The sequence below is a fragment of the Engraulis encrasicolus genome, chromosome 8 (genome assembly GCF_034702125.1).
Source record: "Engraulis encrasicolus isolate BLACKSEA-1 chromosome 8, IST_EnEncr_1.0, whole genome shotgun sequence".
Lineage (NCBI taxonomy): Eukaryota > Metazoa > Chordata > Actinopteri > Clupeiformes > Engraulidae > Engraulis > Engraulis encrasicolus.
In genome coordinates this window covers 25,343,793-25,364,732 of record NC_085864.1, presented here as the reverse complement: position 1 = coordinate 25,364,732, position 20,940 = coordinate 25,343,793, and the positions used below count along the sequence as shown (strand labels likewise).

The following is a 20,940-nucleotide window of genomic DNA, read 5'->3' as shown; positions in this document are numbered from 1 at the left end:
TGATATGGCAAAGTATTATGCAATGATTATGCTTATGAGCGGGCTGCCATTGTTGCTGAAACAAATGTTACATTTAACTTATTCTTTTCCATCTCCACTACATTTTAATTTTGACTACATCACATCTCTGAAAATCCTGCCATCCCGACTAGTTCTATTGCATTTTGGTTTGGAAGCAGGGTGAATCCAAAGGTCAGCCAGACCCTCGTGTGAGGTCACAAAGCTGAGTGGAAATATAGAAAGGGTCTGGCGAGAGAAGCTCATGCAGCTGTGCTCTCAACCCGGAGAAGTCCTTTAGGTCAGTGTAGGTCGTACTCCCATGCTGGAGGGTTGCTATGAGGTCATGGGTTCCAGCCCCTGGTGCAGAACTACCATTATGATGACCTTGGTCACACATATAACATATGATGTAATGTACTTGCACTGTACGAAAGGGTTGGGTTAGGAATGGGTATGTATGTAAAGAGAAAGAACATAATATTATATTTATTATACTTACAGATACATCACTGAAAAGAAACAGTAAAATAAAGTTTTACCCATTTTATTGTGTGTCTTTGAGTGAGGCTGTTTCCTTGGTGCTATGGATGTGCTGTTCCAGGGCTCTCATAAGTTTGACAAGGCTGTGCTCATCTATGACATATTTCCCCTTTGAAGTGGAAATAACATTGTCTTCCCTTGAATATCCTGCAAAATCTCGCTTACGTGCATATAATCATTACATAATACTTTGCCATATGACATTGTGTTATGTTGGAATTAGTTATGACATTAACCCAAATTTAAGGAGCAAGGTTGTTCATGTTGGTACATGGAAAAAAGTGAGAATGGATATCAGTGAGGGAAGCAGTAATACTGAAATACAAAGCGACTTACAATGGGGGACATAATCATTAGCCTTATTATCATTGACTTTCAGATCTCTTCGAGACTTGGTCTGGCCAAGAGCATTATAACAATTAACATTTCCCAAACGCCATGGTCGACCTGCCTCCCTTGGTTTTCTAATGATTGCATGCTTCCCGACAAAGTGGAAGGAGTTCCTGTTTTTTTGGGGAACCCAGAATTAATATTGTGTTGCTCTGGGCCTGACTAGGAGCACCGCTGAAGGTGTTGCATCACTAGGAGGGCACGGCCTGGCTTCATAATCATAGCATACAACACTTGCACATTTCATCAACAACAAAATTCCATGACATCATTCCACAACATTAACCTTACCTGTAACTCTGTATGTGTTTTTAGCTACCCGGTCATCCTGTCCATTGAGAACCACTGCAGTATCCAGCAGCAGAAGAAGATAGCCCAGCACCTGAGGGACATCTTCAAGGACAAGCTGGACGTGGAGGAAGCGCTTATGAAGGACCCCAAGCAGCTGCCCAGCCCCAGCAGCCTGAGGGGCAAGATCCTACTCAAGGTAAGGCCAGATTCACACTAGAGCTTGGCACAACGGCAGCAAGACGACTGAGGTATTTCTGCTTAGTTTCGGCAGGTGTGTTCTACTCTGCCTTTCACACCGACTTGCTCGCTTCTCCTGCCTTTTGGTTCGGTGTTGTGTGGCTCCCTTTTCTTAGTTTACAAAGAAAAAAAACACACACGTCCGTCTCAAAAATGTTTGGTTGCAGGTCTAGCGAAGTCACATGAAAAATGAAAATAAAATCTGCACACCAAGCTCCGGAAATAACAGAAACGGGAGCTTGGTGTGCAGACTTTATTTTCATTTTTCATGGCTCTCTTTTCTTACCATCTGGGAGGAAGTTACCATCACTAGGGTTGTGGGTGCGTTCTGTCATTCTAAAGCCAGGCTCAAACTACGCGACTAGCGATCGTGTGTCCGATTTTGGCGTCGGGGTGCACCGCACACAAGAAGAGAATCGCAACTGTCAATCTTGTCGCTGCTCGCAGCCACCGAGACAATGCCCGACGTTCTATTTCCAGTCGCAAATATCAAACACCGTTTGATTTCTACGATTTGCGATCGGCGACTCTTTGAGCTGCCAAAGTTCTATCTTAGAACGTCGCTCACGACGAGGAAATCTGTCCCGACAATCGCTTGCGATGGTCCTGGGGGGTAACGTTCCAGCGATTGTCGTAAGGGGGGTTTTCAGCCGAGAATCGGCGCGATAGTCGTGTAGTTTGAGCCAGGCTTAATGGGCTTGGTCCTTTGGTTGTAGTGGTCAGAGCCCCAGTTTGGTTTGAGTCCCGGTGGGGCAACTCCACTCCCCATTCGCTACACCATCGTGTTTTTTTTTTTTTTTGCAGTGTTCTGTCGAAATGGGCTGCTTTGTTGAAATGGCATACAACTAGGAGAGGTAAAGAAAGAGGGACAGCCTGTCTGCCTTTGCCACTCAAAATATCAACTACCTGCTCACATTCCCTGACCCAGGAGAGATTTGTTGCACAGCTCAACAGCCCATATCGACAAGGCGATGGGTGTGTCTCATCTCACTTGTTTTTACGGATCTACTGTCTTTACAACTCGTTTCCTTCACACTTCGCATCCTCGTCCCATTTTCCCCCCTTGTAGCGAGCTAATGTTTTTATAATTACAATGTGCATCCAGGATGTTGCATGCTCTAGATCCTTTGAACACAGACAGCATGTCAAGTGCCGCGCTCAAGTGCCCGTTTTCAGAAGCGTCATTTATTCATTCCCGGTTCGTAAACAACAAGGGCCCATTTTCATGGTGGAGTGGATTTTTTAATCAAAGACAAAGACACATTTTTAAATACAGATTGAACTCACAGAATATGAATTAGGAGAAATAGCCAAAATCTGTCTTCTATATAATCTATGTCTGTGTTTTCTACGTATATACCTTTGTCTTGTGCTTTGCTATTGTGTCTTGTCCATTATATGTACTTGATGTTATGGATATGCCACAACAAATTCCCATCAACTGTGTTGACATGGCACTAGACTTCTTGAATCTTTGAATCTTTGAATGTATTAGTTACAGAGGATTTCAACGCACGCGATAATAGGTGCAAGGACTGGATAATAGCTTGGCCACTTGCCATTACGTGTGCACAAAACACGCACGCAAGCAAGCAAGCAAGCACGCACGCACGCACACTCACACACACACACACACACACACACACACACACACACACACACACACACACACACACACACACACACACACACACACACACACACACACACACACACACACACACACACACACACACACAAACACACACAAAGACGTGTGCTCAACCACACATGCTTGGGCAGGCAGGAACATTTATTTATTACCGTTCCAGATGGGCAGACATAACAAGATGACAACAAACAGCAATACCACCACCACCAGCAGCAGCAACAACAGCAACAACAATATTCCTCAAGGCACTTTCCGCATGCTTCCTGGCACAATACCCCACACAGTATATACACATTCCACTACATTCAATATGCACTCCCCCACCGTCTGTTGCTGCTTCAGGGAGAAAAAAGTATCAGAACGGATCTATAAATAGCATGCATGGAAACGGAGCCTCTGACAGCTTTGGCTGGGCCCGGGACAAAAATCTCTGAATGGGCCCCACTTCCGCCTAGCCCTCCTAGCAAATATAGCACATTCTCCCTCCCTCAAACCAACTTATTTTGAAATAAAACAGAGCCATTAATCGCAACTTCATGAGGGCCCAATTCTGACCCCACCCCCCCTCATTCCTGGGCCCGGGACAAGAGACCCGTTTGCCTCCCTCCCCTCTGGCCGCCGGCAGGCCTGCATGGAAAGTAGGAGACAGGGCACAGAAGAAGCGAGATGATGAGTCCTTTAAAGATGAGTAGTATTGTACGTGGGTGGTCCCTGCCATGGCACGGCACGGCACAGGGAGGGTGTAGACTGTAGAGGGACAGATGGTCCCAGCAGCCAGCCTGTGCCACCCCCATGGGACTCCTAATGAGGCTGTGTCTCTTAACAACGCCAAGACTGAGCAGTCAGAGCACAAGAAGAGAAGAGACCGTCGTCTTCTTCCCATCACCAATTCAGCAGTTGGTGGTGGTGGAGAGCAGAGCAGCACGTACAGTACCGATGATTAAATTGGGTGCCAAGATTGACATAGAGAAACAGAGAGAGACGGAAAAAAAAACAATTTCTCTCACCTCTTGTGAAACTTTTCGGCTCATTGCTGCAACTGTGGAGTACCATATTTACTCATAACGAGCCAATATCCAGAGTATCCTACAGGGGGAGGTTATCCGTGGAGAGGGGAGGATTTGATAAGTCATTAGACAGAGGAGAAACTATCTAGGGAGACAATGGTTCTCAACTTTTTTGAACAAACGCCCCCTGAACATCATCATAAGCCTCCCAATGCCCCCTTGACCTCCTCACAAGTCACAAACGCCCCCTTACTATTAAACAATGTAAATGGACTAATGTCCCCAATGACAACCAAGAACCGCCCCCTCTCAACTGTACTGTATCCTTCTCAATGCCTCCCTACTCCCTAGGGCTCCCCAACGCCCCCTGAGGGCTGTACCGCCCCCGTTGAGAAACGCTAATCTAGGAAGACAGTGGTGCCGTCATTGTGCCGTGGACTCCAGTATATATTCCCCCAGTATAGTGATGGGGTCATGTACGTCAAGGTTCACAATGTTATTATGTACATACAGTACATAGTGATTGGTACTACTGCGGTATCTGACTTAAACAGACTCATTCCAATGCCCTCAAGGGAGCTCATTTGCTAATCCTGTGTCTTCATATCTCCTATTGACAGCACATGGGTTGGGTTGGGTTTGTGTGTGTGTGTGTGTGTGTGTGTGTGTGTGTGTGTGTGTGTGTGTGTGTGTGTGTGTGTGTGTGTGTGTGTGTGTGTGTGTGTGTGTGTGTGTGTGTGTGTGTGTGTGTGTGTGTGTGTTTGAAAAAGGGAGAAGGAGACAAGGGGGAGGTAAGAGAATAGAGTAGAGAGAGACAGAGAGAGAGAATAATCAGTCACTGTATCTCAAGGACGTTTAGCCTCATTTAGTCATCTAAAGTATATTACAACATAAAGATGGCATTACACTTTCCCTGCTGGACTACAGAACATGTGCGTTGCGTGTGTGCATGTGTGTCTGTGTGTATGTTTGTCCATTTGTGTTTGCATGTGTGTGTGTGCCGAGTGCCAACACATAATGACAGCTGTGGTGTGTATGCCACATAAATGTATCCACCTAAATTAGGCTTGGTACGCCTCCCGGTGCAATGTTGCTGCACTGACATGTGCTGGCTGTGGTTTCCGGCAGTGTTGCCAGATTGGGTGGTTGGGCTGCTTGGGATGGCGGTCTGCGGGTAAAAACGAGAAAAATCGGCCATATGGCATTTTTTTCTGCAGTTTTATGCCCATAGAAATCAATGCAATTTGTTGAAATTGGGCGGAATGTAGCGCCTCTTGACGGTTTTTTAGCACCTTTTGGGCGGGATTTTATCAAACACATCTGGCAACACTGGTTTCCGGCAGAGCCACAGATGGGAGATAATGCATCAGGTGCCTCAGGAACTCATTCTGTTTTAACTGTTGCCATGAGAAAGGAGAGAGGGGAAGAAAGAGATCATGTATAAAAGACAACAGAGATGGGAGATAGGAGAAGGAAGAGAACATGCAGAGAATACATTTGAAGCAGAGACAGCAAAAGATGCATATTCTCATACCTTGACATCTATCCAATACATATATCCAATGACCCCCCCCCAACATCAGACTCGCCCCCACTACCTCTACTTTTAAATTCAGACTAAAAAAATATTTTTAGACCTTAGCCTTTGCCTCTTAGTTCTTACCTTTATGCCCTTTAATATATGAAGAGCTCTTTTCCAAAATGCTATATCCACCATTTTGACGTTTTGCATTTTAATATTGGAATTGACAGTTAACAAGTCCTATAATCTATATGTGAATTTTTGCCATTCAAACGTTTTCAGAACATACTTTTTAAACCTCTATAAAATGCATTTTGCAATGCAATTCAATGGAAAACCCAATAGAAAAATGTCAATTTCCCAACATTCTATAAAATGGATATATCTCATTTTGGAAAAGAGCTCTTCTTATTTTTAATTTACTGTATTTATTTATTTATTTTTGCCTACTGGGTTTCCGACGGAGCCACAGATGGAGGATAATGCATCAGGTGCCTCAGGAGCTCATTCTTTCTTTTTTAACTGTTGCCATGAGAAGAGAAAGGAGAGAGGGGAAAGGAGGAGAACACATAGAAAAGACATTTGAAGCAAGATAGCAAAAGATGCTTATCAAACCTTGTTATGCTTATTCTGCTTATTATGCTTATTCTCATACCTCATACTTTGTGCCACCGGAGTTCATTCTTTTTTTAACTGTTGCCATGAGAAAGGGGAGAGGGGAAGGAAGAGAAATTATAGAAAAGACAACAAGAAAGAATAGCGAGCGCTCTATAGTCTTTACTCCAGGTTGAAGGGGTGCATCTGGTTATTCCTTTTAGGGATTAAAGACATTTGAAGCAGAGACAGCAAAATATGCATATTCTCATACCTTGACATCTATCCAATACACGCTCCATGAGTACTTCCCACCTACCTACAGTACAAATTTACCAGATTATCTGCTAATTTATGCTCATCTGTGTTTGCAGGTCTGCAATGTGGTAGGCACCGACTTGTTAATTGCTGTTTAACAAGTGTCAAATGGGTAGAAGGAATGTAAAGGTTCAATTCTTTGATTCACCATTATAATGGACAAAATGTGTTATGTTTCTATATTATTATTTTAATATATGACACACACATATCACGGCTGACTGACTGTTACTGACAGCCATAATGGCTGTATCCATCAAACCTAGCAGATTGTCTCTTGAAATTGTCTCATCACAGAGGAGGGAATTCATGGAAGACCAATTTTGACGTGTACTAATTTATTTAATTCATTATTTAACACCTACCACCATGGCTGACTGACTGCTCTGTTACTGACAGCCAAAATGGATGTATCCATCACCGATAGCAGATAGATAGTCTCTTCAAAATGCACTGGGAGTGTCAAAGAAGGAGGGAATTCATGGAGGCTGTCTCTCTCTGCTGCGGTTGTGTCTGTCTCTGTAGGGTAAGCGTCTGCCCCCGCACCTGTCAGACGACGCGGAAGAGGGGGACGTGTCAGACGATGACAGTGCAGATGAGATCGAGGACGATTTCAAGCTGAGGGGCGGCACCGTAAGTCGCCAAATTGGAACACTAGACACCCGAACTTTGACCCCACACAAACACACACACACACACACACACACACACACACACACACACACACATACACACACACACACACACACACACACACACACACACACACACACACACACACACACACACACACACACACACACACACACACACACACACACACACACACACACTGTTTGTCTGTCTGTCTCTGTCTCTCTCTCTCTTGCTCTCTCTCTCTTGCTCTCTCTCTCTTGCTCTCTCTCTCTCTCTCTCTCTCTCTCTCTCTCTCTCTCTCTCTCTCTCTCACACACACACACACACACACACACACACACACACACACACACACACACACACACACACACACACACACACACACACACACACACACACACACACACACACACACACACACACACACACACACACACACACACACACACTACCACCCCAAAAAACACAAAAGTGTCAGGCTCCCCATCAACATTTTGCTCTGCTCCCTGTTAGTCTGTCATCACACTCAATCCCCTGTTTAGCTTTTCACTGTAGCATCCTTAACTTCCCACTGGTGTGTTATTTTTAACCTCTGTTCTCCCGTCTCTCACATACAGTACTTCACACCTACAACATTTTTTTTTTCTCAAGCAAATCACACCTTGCACCATCAGCCCTGCTGGCATATACAATGCTCAGCAGACAAGCTATTCCCTACTTTCAATGCAAAGTGAATTGACTGATAAGTATCCAGAATGCTTTGCTGCCTATCCAAATATAGCACGTACATCTGAACAATGGCTGTCTTGCCGCACACAAAAGGAGTCGTTTGAAACAATAACTACAAAGTGATTATGAAAATGTTGCTGAAATATCCATGCGTAGGGACATTGTTCTGGGAAGCCGCCGCGGTTCCTTTGTTTCATGCATTACGTAATGCCATGTAAGTGGATTATATATACAGGGTGCTCAGTATAGGATGGTTCTTTGGCTGGTGCATGGTTCTACAGTATGTGCAGCCCTTCTTTTATCCCTAGAACAGTGTGTTCATTTTTTGTGTGGCTTTTCTTGAAAGCATCGTATCAGGAATTACAAAACTCTGACTCTGCCACGGTTGTTTATGTGGTGTCAAACTAAGTTTAGGATTTGCATCTTTTTTTGCTCATTTTTTGAGTTATCTCTTATTTTCCTGTAGTATATAGTATATATACGGTATAATTCATACAGTATATTATAGTTCTTATCTTTAGTAATAGTCACCATAGTCATCTTATTTACTCAACTTCACCCTAATTATTACTTTGCAGCATACTTACTGGAAATATGGATATTATTCTACAGTAAGTATTATAGTGAGACTTTTGACAGATGCGCTGGTATTTGCACTGAAGACAGCTATCTTGGATTGGAAAATGCTCAAATAACTTAAACATGAGAAATCATTCATGTGAATTCCAGTCACGTGTCAAATGTGTCTTACCGGCACTGCTCTACTCTTCTCTCCTTTTCTCTGCCTTACCTGCTTTTGGTTATTTTTTCATTGAATTGCCATATTCTCAGCATAAACGAGACAAGTGGAGTGAGCAGAGTTGAAATGGCAATGCCGTAATTTTTACGCACCATAATAAATCATCTTTGATATTGTATATCATACCAGATGTGATTCTGAATGCACAGTAATTAGATAAAGCGTTCATCAGGGTCCCATGTGTGGAGCTTTATTTTACGTTATTATGGCGTATACGTGAATAGGGAAGACAACAATTATGTGTGAGCCACCTGACATGGTTTCTTAAAGCTTTTCAAAAGATTTTAAATTATGTTTGGAAATTGAAATTTTTATCTGCATGTTTTCACACATTTTTCTCATTATAATCAACCAACCTTATGATATTCCATAGTTCATTGGGTTTAGATTAGCTTGTCAATGTTGATCTCTAAAATCTTATTTCACTGTCCTCAGGGAATGGTTGAATGAGACAAAAAGCCCATGTCCTTATTAAGTGTGCTGTTGTGAAGGAATTTAATGTGATCAGGTAAATTAGCTATATAATGACTATATTGGCCACAACAGAAACAGTGGATTTGGATTGTAATATGAGCAGAATATGTGAGCTAGAGCAATGTATTGCAATTATTGCCTTTTTTAACAGTCAGAATACAGTGCTTCCAACAGGAAATATTATGTCAAATTAGTAGTTATGTTCCTATATAGAAACAAATGAATGGTGAGATAGTCTGTCATAGTGTCGAATAGTTGAGTGGACGGGGGAAACCACCAGGAAACAACAAACACCAAACAGCTCCTTGATTCAACGTTGTGCACAACATTTGTTAGGTTATCTGTGTGTGCATGCACAAGGGAGATAGCACATAGAGGTAGAACATTTGACAAGAGGTGACGCCACACCCTATTTCATGGCAGTCCTGGCAGCCATTATTTGTAAGTAGACCTGAGCAATGTAAAGGAATGGAGAAGGGGGCTCACCTCTGCCACAACATTTGAGAACATTTCCATCTACCGACTATACAAGGACAATAGTTGGAATATGCTGCTCAATATCTACCTAATTAATATGAACTGATTTTAAAATGTATTGTATCGACTCGTCATATTCACACAGCATTAGGCCATTTTTTCACAGTGGTGAGCGTGTCCTATTTTGGTTACAATGATGTTGTAACAGAGGCTCTGCACAAAGGAGTTAGCTGCCATATAACACCATAGATTTAAGTTTTGTCCGGATTCTTCTTCTCCTCTCTTTTTCCTACCTTTTTTTCTGTGGAACACTTTGTGGGACTTTTTTTGAGCATTATTAGTCATGAATGAAAACGTATGGCTATGGGCATATGGCAATAATGTAAAGCATCTTGTATTGTCTCTTGAATTGTGTCGTCTCCCTCCCCGTGTTCCTCCTCCGCCCCTTTCCCACCCCCCCAGAGCAGCCACCTGAGTCATCACCAGGTGGAGTCCCACATCCGTAAGAAGCTGGACTCCCTGCTGAAGGAGGCCCAGATCGGGGACAAGGAGGACACCGACAGCTTCTCCATCCGGGCACTGCTGCGCGCCACCAGCGAAGGCCTCCAGAGGAACCTCCAGAAGGTGACAGAGAGACTGAGTTAAAACTCGTTTATTGGATTTCACCATCAGTTAGTTCATAACATACAATATTTCACCTACATCTCCCCTCTACACGAGAAGGGAGGAACCCTCTCCAAACTTCGGTCATCAATGGTCCACAGTCCTTTGTTTGTGCACTATTTCTTTTCGAACAGTTCAAGATTTGTTGTCATTTTGAAGTAAGCGAATTCAGTTACAATCCTTGACTCGACTCGAGTCTTATAAACATCAATACGATTCACCAGTTTCCTCTCTTGCTCCAATCTATAACATTTTTGACTGGCCAGGCCTATTAGAAAATTGAAGCAGGTGCACACATCCTTGTTTTTCTTTGAGTACTTAACGCCAAAAAGAGCACAGGAAGACAGTCTGGCAGACAGAAAGGGAGTGTCACAAGCAAACATCACTATACAATATATAATAGCTTCTGACAGAGAGTGTCACAATCAAGCACCACAATACAATATATAGTAGCTGAAGGTGTCCCATCAAGCACAGGAAGCCCTCTGGCAGACAGACAGGGAGTGTCACAAGCAACACAATACATTATTTAGTACAAGGAGCTGTCTCCTGTCAGTGTGACCCACCCACCAAGCTGAGACTCTATAGTTTTCCGTTTACAAACTTTCGTGATGTGGGGCAAGATGCTAAGTAGCCAACCACTTGGGGGCATTTTTTGAGTGACGGCAGTTTCCAACAATCAGAGGTTGAACCGTGCACAGAAAGGGTCTCACAGCCAAGGATTGTTCACAAACAGGAAACTCATGTATGAAGTGCTACCACTGGGTTGTGATTAGTGTAAGCTTTTTGGATAAGGGCTATGTAAACAAGGTACTGATAGCTAATTTTGACAAAATAATTGGCATTATTGGCATATTATTGTAGTATAAATGCTTAGACAAGTATTAATGCTTATATACTTCAATAACCTGCCTAACCTTTGTCATTCAAGTCATGAGTGAGCATCATGGGGCATGCCTCCCACACATATAACAGCAGTCTCGTATATTATATACACTCTAAGAAAATTTCCCTGCAAAATAACGGCAGTTACTGGCAATTATATTTACCTGTAATTCTACTGTTATTTCACACCAAAAATCAAATACAGCTCATTGCTGTTTAATGTATCACAGTATATAACATTTTTTCAGCAGCAATTGAACTGTTAAATAACAGTACTCTACAGAACGTTCACAGTATTAGTATTGTTAAACTAAAAGTGCTCTACAATATTTATGCAGTAATATGAGTAAAATAACAGTACATTTCAGTTAAAAAGTTGAATTATACTGTGTGATGACAGGCAAATACTGGGTCATAGTTGTATTCATGAATATGGCCATGGCAACTTCCCACCCCACCCATCATTCTCCATAACTGTGGTACCATGGCCATGTTACCACCCCACCCTCCCATCGTTCACCATGACTGGAGTGCCTTGAGCATGATACTATGGCGCTATGCTGTATTGAGAAAATGGTTTGCGGTGGTCCTTTGAAAGTGTGGGCATGAATAAAATTTCAGAGTACGCAGTGCTATGTTACAATGATAGTGTGCAAGGTGGGCTTTTTACTGTATCTCTTGATGAGCCAATGATGAATATAGTATTGGTCAGTCTTTAAAAAAATATTTTGCACCAAGTAGCACAGCAAACAAGCAGCACTACAAGCTAGCCCTCAAAGCAATGCCTAATTTGCAGCAGGCACATTATATGCAACAATGCCACAAATGATGCCACATACAGCAAGCTTTCACAAAGAGGAAAGTGTGCAAGCATGTAAGCAAGCTTGTAGGCAAGCTTGTAGGCAAACAAGTGCTATGCTGTGCCATGCAGGCCAGCCAGCAGGCAGGCAAGCAACTGAAGTGTTGATAGTCCAGATTTATATACAGGTGCAAGAGTACCATGTGACCAGAGTCATCAGTCCCTTGGCAGGTGACGCCCGTAATTGAATAATGGCATAACAGCCCTACTCAGGTGAGGCCAGGCACTGATTAGCAGATTGGTTTAGATGGGGCTGCTTGTTGCAAGAGTGTTACAAGTTCTTAAAATGTTTCAGCCATTCACACTTTCATCACTATCAAAATGCATGTGCTACTCACACTTTGCTGCATCAAGAACTTTTTAAGTATTGTAGTTTCCTTAGAAATTGTTTCATCATGCTTGATAGTATCAGATAATCTTTAACCAGTCAGAATGACTTCAGTTCTTCAGGTGGTATTGAAGTTTGATGGTGATCACGGACAAGTGGAGGATGAATGGGTTTCAATGGTGCTGCCTAAAATAACTTGTTATTTTCTAGAGATGCACCGGATCCGGTTCCGGTTCCGGTTCCGGATCCAGCAGCATAATAGGGTTTTTCACAGGATCCGGGTCCGGCAGGATCTTAAGCAGTGGATCCGGTATCCGGCATGTTACCTAAAAATCAGGGTCTGGTGCATGTCTAGCCTAGGCTTTTCAGTCTTTCACAACCCCAATCACTGCATGGAGTGAAATCCCTTTGGAAGCGGCTATTGCAGGCAGTGTGGCAATAAGCCAATGAGTCTAAAAAATAGTTTGCGCCAACGTAATAAAAAGGGCCCACGTGTGCGAGTAGACTATATGTTTCAACCCTTTTGTAGGATCCGGTATCCGGTTCCGGATCCGGCAGGATCTTAAGCAGTGGATCTGGTATCCGGCAGGATCCTAAAAATCAGGATCCGGTGCATCTCTAGTTTTTTCTACAATGGCAAATACTGCTATTGTGCAGTACTTACTGTTTATGCTCAATATGTGACTCAAAGTAATATTTTCACAGTAGTTGTCTGTTTTTTCGAAAAACAGTAGAATGCTGTTGCAGAATTGCCGTAAATAAACAGCTATTTGTTACAGTGTAGGCTATATGGCAGTCACGGGCCAGTGGTTAAGGTGAACTTGCCGCCAAGGGGGTCACTGGTGTAATTCCCAATGTTGACAGGTTGGCTGAGTGGTGAACGACCAGAGCTCTCCTCCATCCTCTCCCTTACTGTAATTGGGGTACCCTGAGCATGGCACCTGGCCCACACACTGTTCCCTCATCTCCCTTGCTGTAATTGGGGTACACTGAGCATGGCACCTTGCCCAGACACTCTGCTCAAATGTGTGTTGTATTGGTTTATTGTCATACTGTACTACATGTGATCACAATGGCTCATGGAAACCGCACTCATACTTCCTATACGTAGAATACAGGTCCCTCCCATTTTACGCATATAAACAAGAATTGCACAGATTTATAAAAGAAGCTAAATATTTGACGGAAATCATGTCCAGCATAAAATATGCGAGGCACTATTGCAATTTTCTTTTTTCTTCATTCACACGCAGCCTTCTAAACCCTTTTGTTTCTTTGACCAGTCCTCCACTGATCATTGTTAGCGTCCATCTTTGAACTCCAGTCAGAGATGCAGTCGAGAAAAGCAAGAGTACTATTTAATTCATTCTGTTTGTACATCAAAGGCCTTTGTACAGTTTATGTTAACATTGAAGAATTTTATTTAATTCTGCTGCCTATTGTGGACTGTATGATTGCAGTTCGCACTCACAGACACTCTTAAGCAGGCAGCTACTGAGACAGAGTAAAAAGAGAAAAAGGAAGGCTGGAAACAAAGAAACAAAGGACAGAACATGTGTCCCAGCCCTGGGCTGACTGACATGGAAGTAAAAGCGGTGTGTGTGAGTGAGCACTGCAGGATACAAAGCCTTTCAGTTTTCAGCCTGGCTAGTGGTTCCAGTGTAGCTGCGTCAAATGCACTTGCATTCCCTTCCACCTGAAAGCGTGCTGGACAAGTATACAATTTTAGTTTTATTGGGCACTTGCTCAATGAAACAGTATTTTTTTCACATCTGAAGATGCTCCGGTGACTCTCTTCTTTGCCTGCTATGACTAGTCCTTTCCCGTGAGCACAGAGAATATTTTCCTTTTTCTACAATTTTAGTTGTTTGTTTTGAGCCTGCTGCCCATTCACAAATTTGATCTTTTCATGAATGTACTGAGTAATAATAAACTGCTATTTACTGGTCTGACCAAAGTTTTGCAGCCAAGGATGTGTATGACTGGTAATTCAATATGGAGATCTACCTATTCATGTATGGAAATTGTACATTCCTTCCCAGAATACTTAAAATTGATGGTGGTGGTAAATGAAAAACACAATTTCTGGAAATAAACTACTAAAAGACGATGTCTTTTGCAAAGTGTCCCTCACCCCTTACTTCTCTGTAGATTGCGATATGATATGATATGATATGATATGATATGATATGATATGATATGATATGATATGATATGATATGATATGGTATGGTATGGTATGGTATGATATGATATGATATGTAGTATGTGATATGTTTTCCTGGATTCAGACCCTGCAGTACCACACTTTCTAAATGACCTGAACAAATATCAAGCAGGTGTCAGAAAAAAATAGTTCAATAATGCATGAAATGTACAAAGTGCTTCATGGTTTTGACAAGTCTTCTATGGCACATACTGTCAAATATACATGTATTTCCCTCATATATGAGTTGGCACACATATACATATACTCATATACATATGATTTTACTGAAACGTTCATGAAAATTATAGGTGTGTACAGTATGTGTGCTATAAAAGTGGTCCATTTCTTATTTTTCTCATATAAGACTTGCATAGCCAGTGAATCACTTTGTGAATTTTAATAAACTCCAGGCTAAGTAGCTATGCTCATTAAGAATCAGCCCAAGTTGCCAGAGCAGATGCTGTATGTGGTACTGGATTGCGGCTTCTAATGAGAGATAGTCTCGTGAATATACTGTAGACCACAATTCTCCTGCCTTCATACTGGGTCGCCTGGCATTGACAGACTCTTGGGTTGATGCTCTGAACACCAATATTTTTATTCTGATGTTTTTTAGAACTCCAAACACGCTCTGAAGAAATCCAACAGCCGGTCTTTGATGGGCAACCTCAAGCACAAGGTGAGTATAGAGAGTAGCCTGCTCTTCAAATGTTGCCTGTCTTTTAACCCATTGTGTCCTGGAGACACATACAGTATACACTGCATTCAGGTTCTTGAGAGTTGAGCTGTTTTATTTAAAATCTGGGTATGTTACAGCTGAATGAACACATTCTGAGGCAAAACGAGGGTCCTAGCTTTTAAATGTAGTTCATTTCATGTTTGTATGTGCTTCAGAGGCTGAGATATTTAGGATTTAATAGGCAGAGTGCACTCTTTCCCAAAAAGGTCAAAATGGGTTAAATATGTATGATTTACACATGCATTTCACATGAATAACTGTTCTTTTAATTCTTGCACATGTATTGCCTGCAATTGTGTTTGAGAGTGTGTGAACATTTTCATTACCGCGAGACAATTATTGGTGTATTAGTGTAATGCGTTATGTTGTGTTTAATTTATTTGTTTGTCTGTTTTGTTTGTTTTTTTGTTTTGTTTTTTCAGAGAAATTCAAGATCTAGGCTAAAGTGCCAAAGTGTGGACACAGATGATGACGGGAACATGGACGTCTATGGAAGGGAGATGGTCGGGATGCCCAACAGGTGATAATAACAACTCTGAGGACAATTACTTTGATTTTACTGCTTATAATCTCTAAGCAGGCTGAGATGAGAACAGGGGCGTATACTAAGAAGCTGTTTCAGGAGTAGCCCAGGATAAGTTAAGAGGTAAAACATCTACTAGAAGAGTCTGGAGTCCTCATTTAACATGGTTTACTCCTGAACCCGCTTCTTAGTATAGGGCACTGTAGAATGGCACAGAGGCAGGTATCATTTCAGAAGTTTTATTAACTAAGTCCACAACATTACAGACATGCAGTTTACGTCCGTGTCCGTAGGCTGACTGACTTGCGTGACGTAACCACGTGATTACGACATCATTCTACATCCCTCTTCTTTAGTATAGAACCATGGTAGGCAAAAACATGACATTCCTGCAAGAGGGATTCTACCCTGATGAATTAAACCATTAGCAAAATAGCTTTCAATAACCCCATGTAAGAGATGTGATTTCAAATTAACTAAAGTTTGGTTTACAGGCCACTTATCAAACATAAGCTATCCAAAACAACACAAACTAGTATGAATACACCAGTGTAATCGAATAACACCAAACAGAACCTGTAAAGGGAGAACAGAATAGCATTAGTATAAAAACATAAATGTCACTGACTAACACAAAACAGAATCTGTGTAGGGACACAACAGAATTGCTTTTTTTTCATTCACTGCATTTCTTCTTTTGTCTTTGTTTTTAGTCATTGTACTTGGGGTTAGGCTTTAGGAGCCTGCCAAACCTGGAACGGGCCGGGGAGGGTTGAGTAGCCGTTGGGAGAGATGACTCCCCGACATGGTCAGGTGTGTGCTCAGTGTGCACAACAGGCTGTCTGGGAGGAGATGCGGGGAGACTGGGCACAGTCTCACCACTGGTCCCCTCTAGTGGTGGGTCTGTTGGTGGCTCTTGTTCTGTTGGTGGTGGCTCTGTGACTGGCAGTAGGTGTCGCCGGTTCCTGCGGTATTCCTTGCCTCCTGATTCCACCAGGTATGACCGTGGTTCGGCTGTGACTCTTTTGATGATGCCAATTTTGTCATGTCCTTTCTCTGTTTGCAGGCGTACTACTTGGGAGCTTTGGAGTGGGGAGAGTGGCCGGCTGCCACGGTTATAGAATCTTTTTTGTGCTTCTCTCTTCTTTGACAGGTGGGTGTGGATCAACTCGGCATTCTTTGACTTTGGCTTAAGCAGGTGCTTGCTGATTGGCATATTTGTGCGTGTTTCTCTGGACATGAGTCTTTGTGCAGGTGAGCCCAGCGTGCCATCTCGTGGGATGTTTCTGATGCTCAGAAGATTGAGGAACAGGTCGGTGCCGTCCCTCTTTGATGTTTCCAGCAGACGTTTTGCACTTCGTACGGCCCTTTCTGCCAGTCCGTTTGATTGGTGATACTCGGGACTGCTGGTTACATGATCGAAATCCCAGTGTTTGGCAAAGTCTTTGAATGTTTGGCTTGTGTACTGCGTTCCGCAGTCTGACAACAGCTTGTGGGGAACTCCATGGACAGAAAAGTGGCGTTTCAGCTTGTTAATTGTGCACTGTGATGTGATCTTGATAGGATCCAGTTCAAACCATCCTGAATAGGAGTCTATCAGCACAAGGTAGTGCTGGCTGTTCCATTCGAACAGGTCTGTCGCCACTGTTGACCACGGGAGCTCTGGAACAGTGTGTAGCTGCATCGGCTCTTTTTGCTGATGTGGTTTTAGGGCAGTGCAAATGCGGCATGACTGTGCAGATTCGTCAATGTCTCTCACCATTGTAGTCCAGAAAACGATGTTGCGTGCTCGCCTTTTGATCGCCTCAGCACCGGGGTGTCCTTTGTGAAGCAGCGTGAGATATTCCTTGTGCAGTGTTTGTGGAATCACTGTTCTTGTGCCTTTCATTATTATTCCATCTTCTATACATAGCTCATCTCGGAATGGGAAGAAATCTTTCACTGTGTCTGGTACCTGGTGCAACCTATCTGGCCATCCATACTTGATGATGTTGCTGAGCTGTCTGTTGCTGTGTGTGTGCGTAGTTCTTCCAGACGGCTGGATGAGATGTGCTGCACAGTCATTACCTCAAAATCCTCCAGTTCGGTGGCATGTGAGGCTGTGGTGTTCCTCGGTGCACGTGATAGCGTGTCTGCTACGTGCAGTTCCTTTCCCTTCTTGTAAACCAGCGTGAGGTTGAACTTGTGTAGTTTCAGCATCATGCGTTGTAGACGCGCAGGCGCCGTGTGAAGGGGTTTTTTCAGTATAGAGACCAGGGGCTGGTGATCTGTCTCCACAGTCACTGGCTTTCCGTATATGTAGTCGTAAAACTTGAAACAGGTAAAGACGACAGCGAGCAGCTCTTTTTCAATTTGTGCATATTTTTTTTCTGTTTCAGTGAGCGTGCGAGAGGCATAGGCAACAGGACTGCCGTTCTGGAGGCACGCACCACCAAGGCCATACTGCGAAGCGTCACATGTGAGAGTAACAGTAACGCAGCACTGGAGGTGATGTCACAAACTGTTTCAGAGTGTCGAATGCTTTTTGTTGTTGTTCAGTCCAGGTCCACGCTATGTCCTTATGCAGGAGCTGGTGGAGGGGTGCTGCGATGTTGCTGTGGTTTGGAATGAATTTGGCAAGATAATTTATCATACCCAGGAAGCGTTGCAGAGCAGCTTTATCCTGGGGTGGCGGGATGTCTGTGATCGCCTGGATTTTTGTTGGATCTGGTTTCAGCCCCTGCTCAGTGAAGATATGGCCAACGTAGCTGACTTCCTTCAGTTGGAATCTGCATTTTTGGGGGTTCAGCCTCAGTCTCACTTTGCGTGCCCTGTCAAGCACTTTTTTTAGGTTCTCGTCATGTTCTTGGAGGTCTCGCCCTCCCACGATGATGTCATCAACTATTATTGCACATGGGAGGCCAGCAAATATTTGCTCCATGGATCTCTGAAAGACCTCTGACGCCGCGTTGAGACCATACGGCATTCTCAGGTAGCGATATCTCCCGAATGGAGTGGCAAAAGTGGTGAGGAATGACGATGCTTGGTCCAGTTTGACTTGCCAAAAGGAGCTCTTGGCATCAAGCACTGAAAACACGGACGCGCCAGACATTTGGGCGGCAACTTCCTCAACCGTGCGCATGGGATGGTGGGGGCGCATTAAGGCTTCATTTAGGTCTCTTGGGTCAATACATACGCGGATCTTGTCAGTGTCTTTTTTGTGTGTGGCCACCATTGAGGAAACCCATTCGGTAGGTTCTGAGATGGGTGTGATGACTCCTTGTTTCACCATGTTTTCCAGCTCTGCTTTCACTTTGTCCATCATTGCAACTGGAACGCGGCGAGGTGGGCGAATGACAGGTGTGACTTCCTGGTCCAGTTTCATGTGGTAGGTCACTGGGAGTGAGCCGAGTTCGTCGTTGAACAGCTCAGCATAGTCGTCGAACCACTTTTGAGAAGAGCTCTGCCCGGCTACATTCACCTGGAAAACTTGGTCTCCCAGGGTCATGAGGTCCATCTTCAGGCAGTCCGGCAGCCCTAGCAGAGGCTGCACTTTACCATTTACCACGTGGAAACGCAGGTCGTAGAACCTTTGGTCGCTTGTCTGGCACTTCAACAACACAGTCCCCTCAGTGTGTATCACTGTGCCTCCATAGGCCACGAGCCTCGCCTTGTTGTCTTTGTTTATTTTTTCAGTGTTTTTCAAGTACAGCAATGTATCCAGGGAGAGAACATTACACTTTGCACCAGTGTCTACTTTCAGTTTGAGTGTCTTGCCATTGACCTTTATGTTGCAGTGTATTTCGTCCTTAACACCATCATCAGACAACGTGTTTACTTCATTTCCGCCTGGTGAGAGCCCATCGATGTCGAACGATTCACAGTCCTCGCCGCTGCTGTCTGAGTCTGCATGTGCTATTTGGTTGACTGCCTTGTACTGCTTGTTTCTAGCTGCTGACCTGCAGTGACTCTTGAAGTGGTTTAGCTTTTTGCAGTAATTGCATTGCTTCCCATATGCCAAACAAAGTTCCTTTTTCGCTGGGTGTTCATGGCCACAGTTGGTGCAGTTTATGTTTTGCACTCTGGCATGGTCTTTGTATTGCTTGCTACTACTACTAGCTGTCTTTTGCATTCTGCGGTCCTGACGTATTGCATCCACATTTGTTGAGCTGCGTGGCGTTGTTGCAAGCAGTTTAGTATGCTGTTCAGTTTGTTCATTGATTTGGCATATCTTGATAGCTTTCAGCATTGTAAGATCGGACTCTCTCAGCAGTATCTTCCTCACGCTATCTGAGCTAATGCCACAAACAAGCCGGTCACGAATTAAATCATCATGCAAAGTTCCAAAGTCACACGTTTTAGCCTTGTTTCGGAGTGCGCTTACATAAGCCTCTATGGTCTCACCGGTTTTTTGGTTCCTTGTGTTGAATGCGTGTCTCTCCATTGTGATATTTGCCTGTGGACTGCAGAGGCATCTGAATTTCCGCTTCAAACACTCTGGATCCTCCCGGGACTCGGCTGGGCGGATCTCGACTCCCTCTCCATCTACTTGAGCAGGTGCATAAGTGAACGTGCGTTCCCTTTCGATAGCCTCGCTTCCTGCCAGATTGAGGAGTATGTAGGCTTTCGTTCGGTCGGGCTTGTCACTGTGGGCAGCCGCAATGAAGATATCATATTCTTGTTCAAATATTCTCCAGTTATCCGCAATTTTGTCGTCGAATACGAGCGGGTCCGGACGACGGAAGCCATCAGCCATGTTTGCTAATGTTCGCTGTGTCGCACACACTAACAAAGATATGAACGCATCTAACTTAATCAACACTTTACCTGACTATGTAGAGTACGAAACGGACGGTCGTTAAGTCGTTTCACTTCTGACACCATGTAGAATGGCACAGAGGCAGGTATCATTTCAGAAGTTTTATTAACTAAGTCCACAACATTACAGACATGCAGTTTACGTCCGTGTCCGTAGGCTGACTGACTTGCGTGACGTAACCACGTGATTACGACATCATTCTACAGCACTTAACAGAAACTACTTCCACAGTTGACCTGAAAAGGTCAAGGATTCATCTCAGTTCAGTACC

General features: G+C 43.6%; 1 protein-coding gene across 1 annotated transcript in view; it reads left to right on the top strand.

Annotated features, from left to right (window-relative positions):
- The window catches only part of plch1 (phospholipase C, eta 1), a 73,669-nt gene that overhangs the window by 35,857 nt on the left and 16,872 nt on the right, over window positions 1–20,940 (top strand). The window contains exons 9-13 of the mRNA XM_063204565.1: window positions 1,246–1,417; window positions 7,076–7,183; window positions 10,128–10,289; window positions 15,226–15,288; window positions 15,771–15,868. Of these exons, the coding sequence (XP_063060635.1) occupies window positions 1,246–1,417; window positions 7,076–7,183; window positions 10,128–10,289; window positions 15,226–15,288; window positions 15,771–15,868 (603 nt within the window). The remainder of the gene's footprint in view (window positions 1–1,245; window positions 1,418–7,075; window positions 7,184–10,127; window positions 10,290–15,225; window positions 15,289–15,770; window positions 15,869–20,940) is intronic.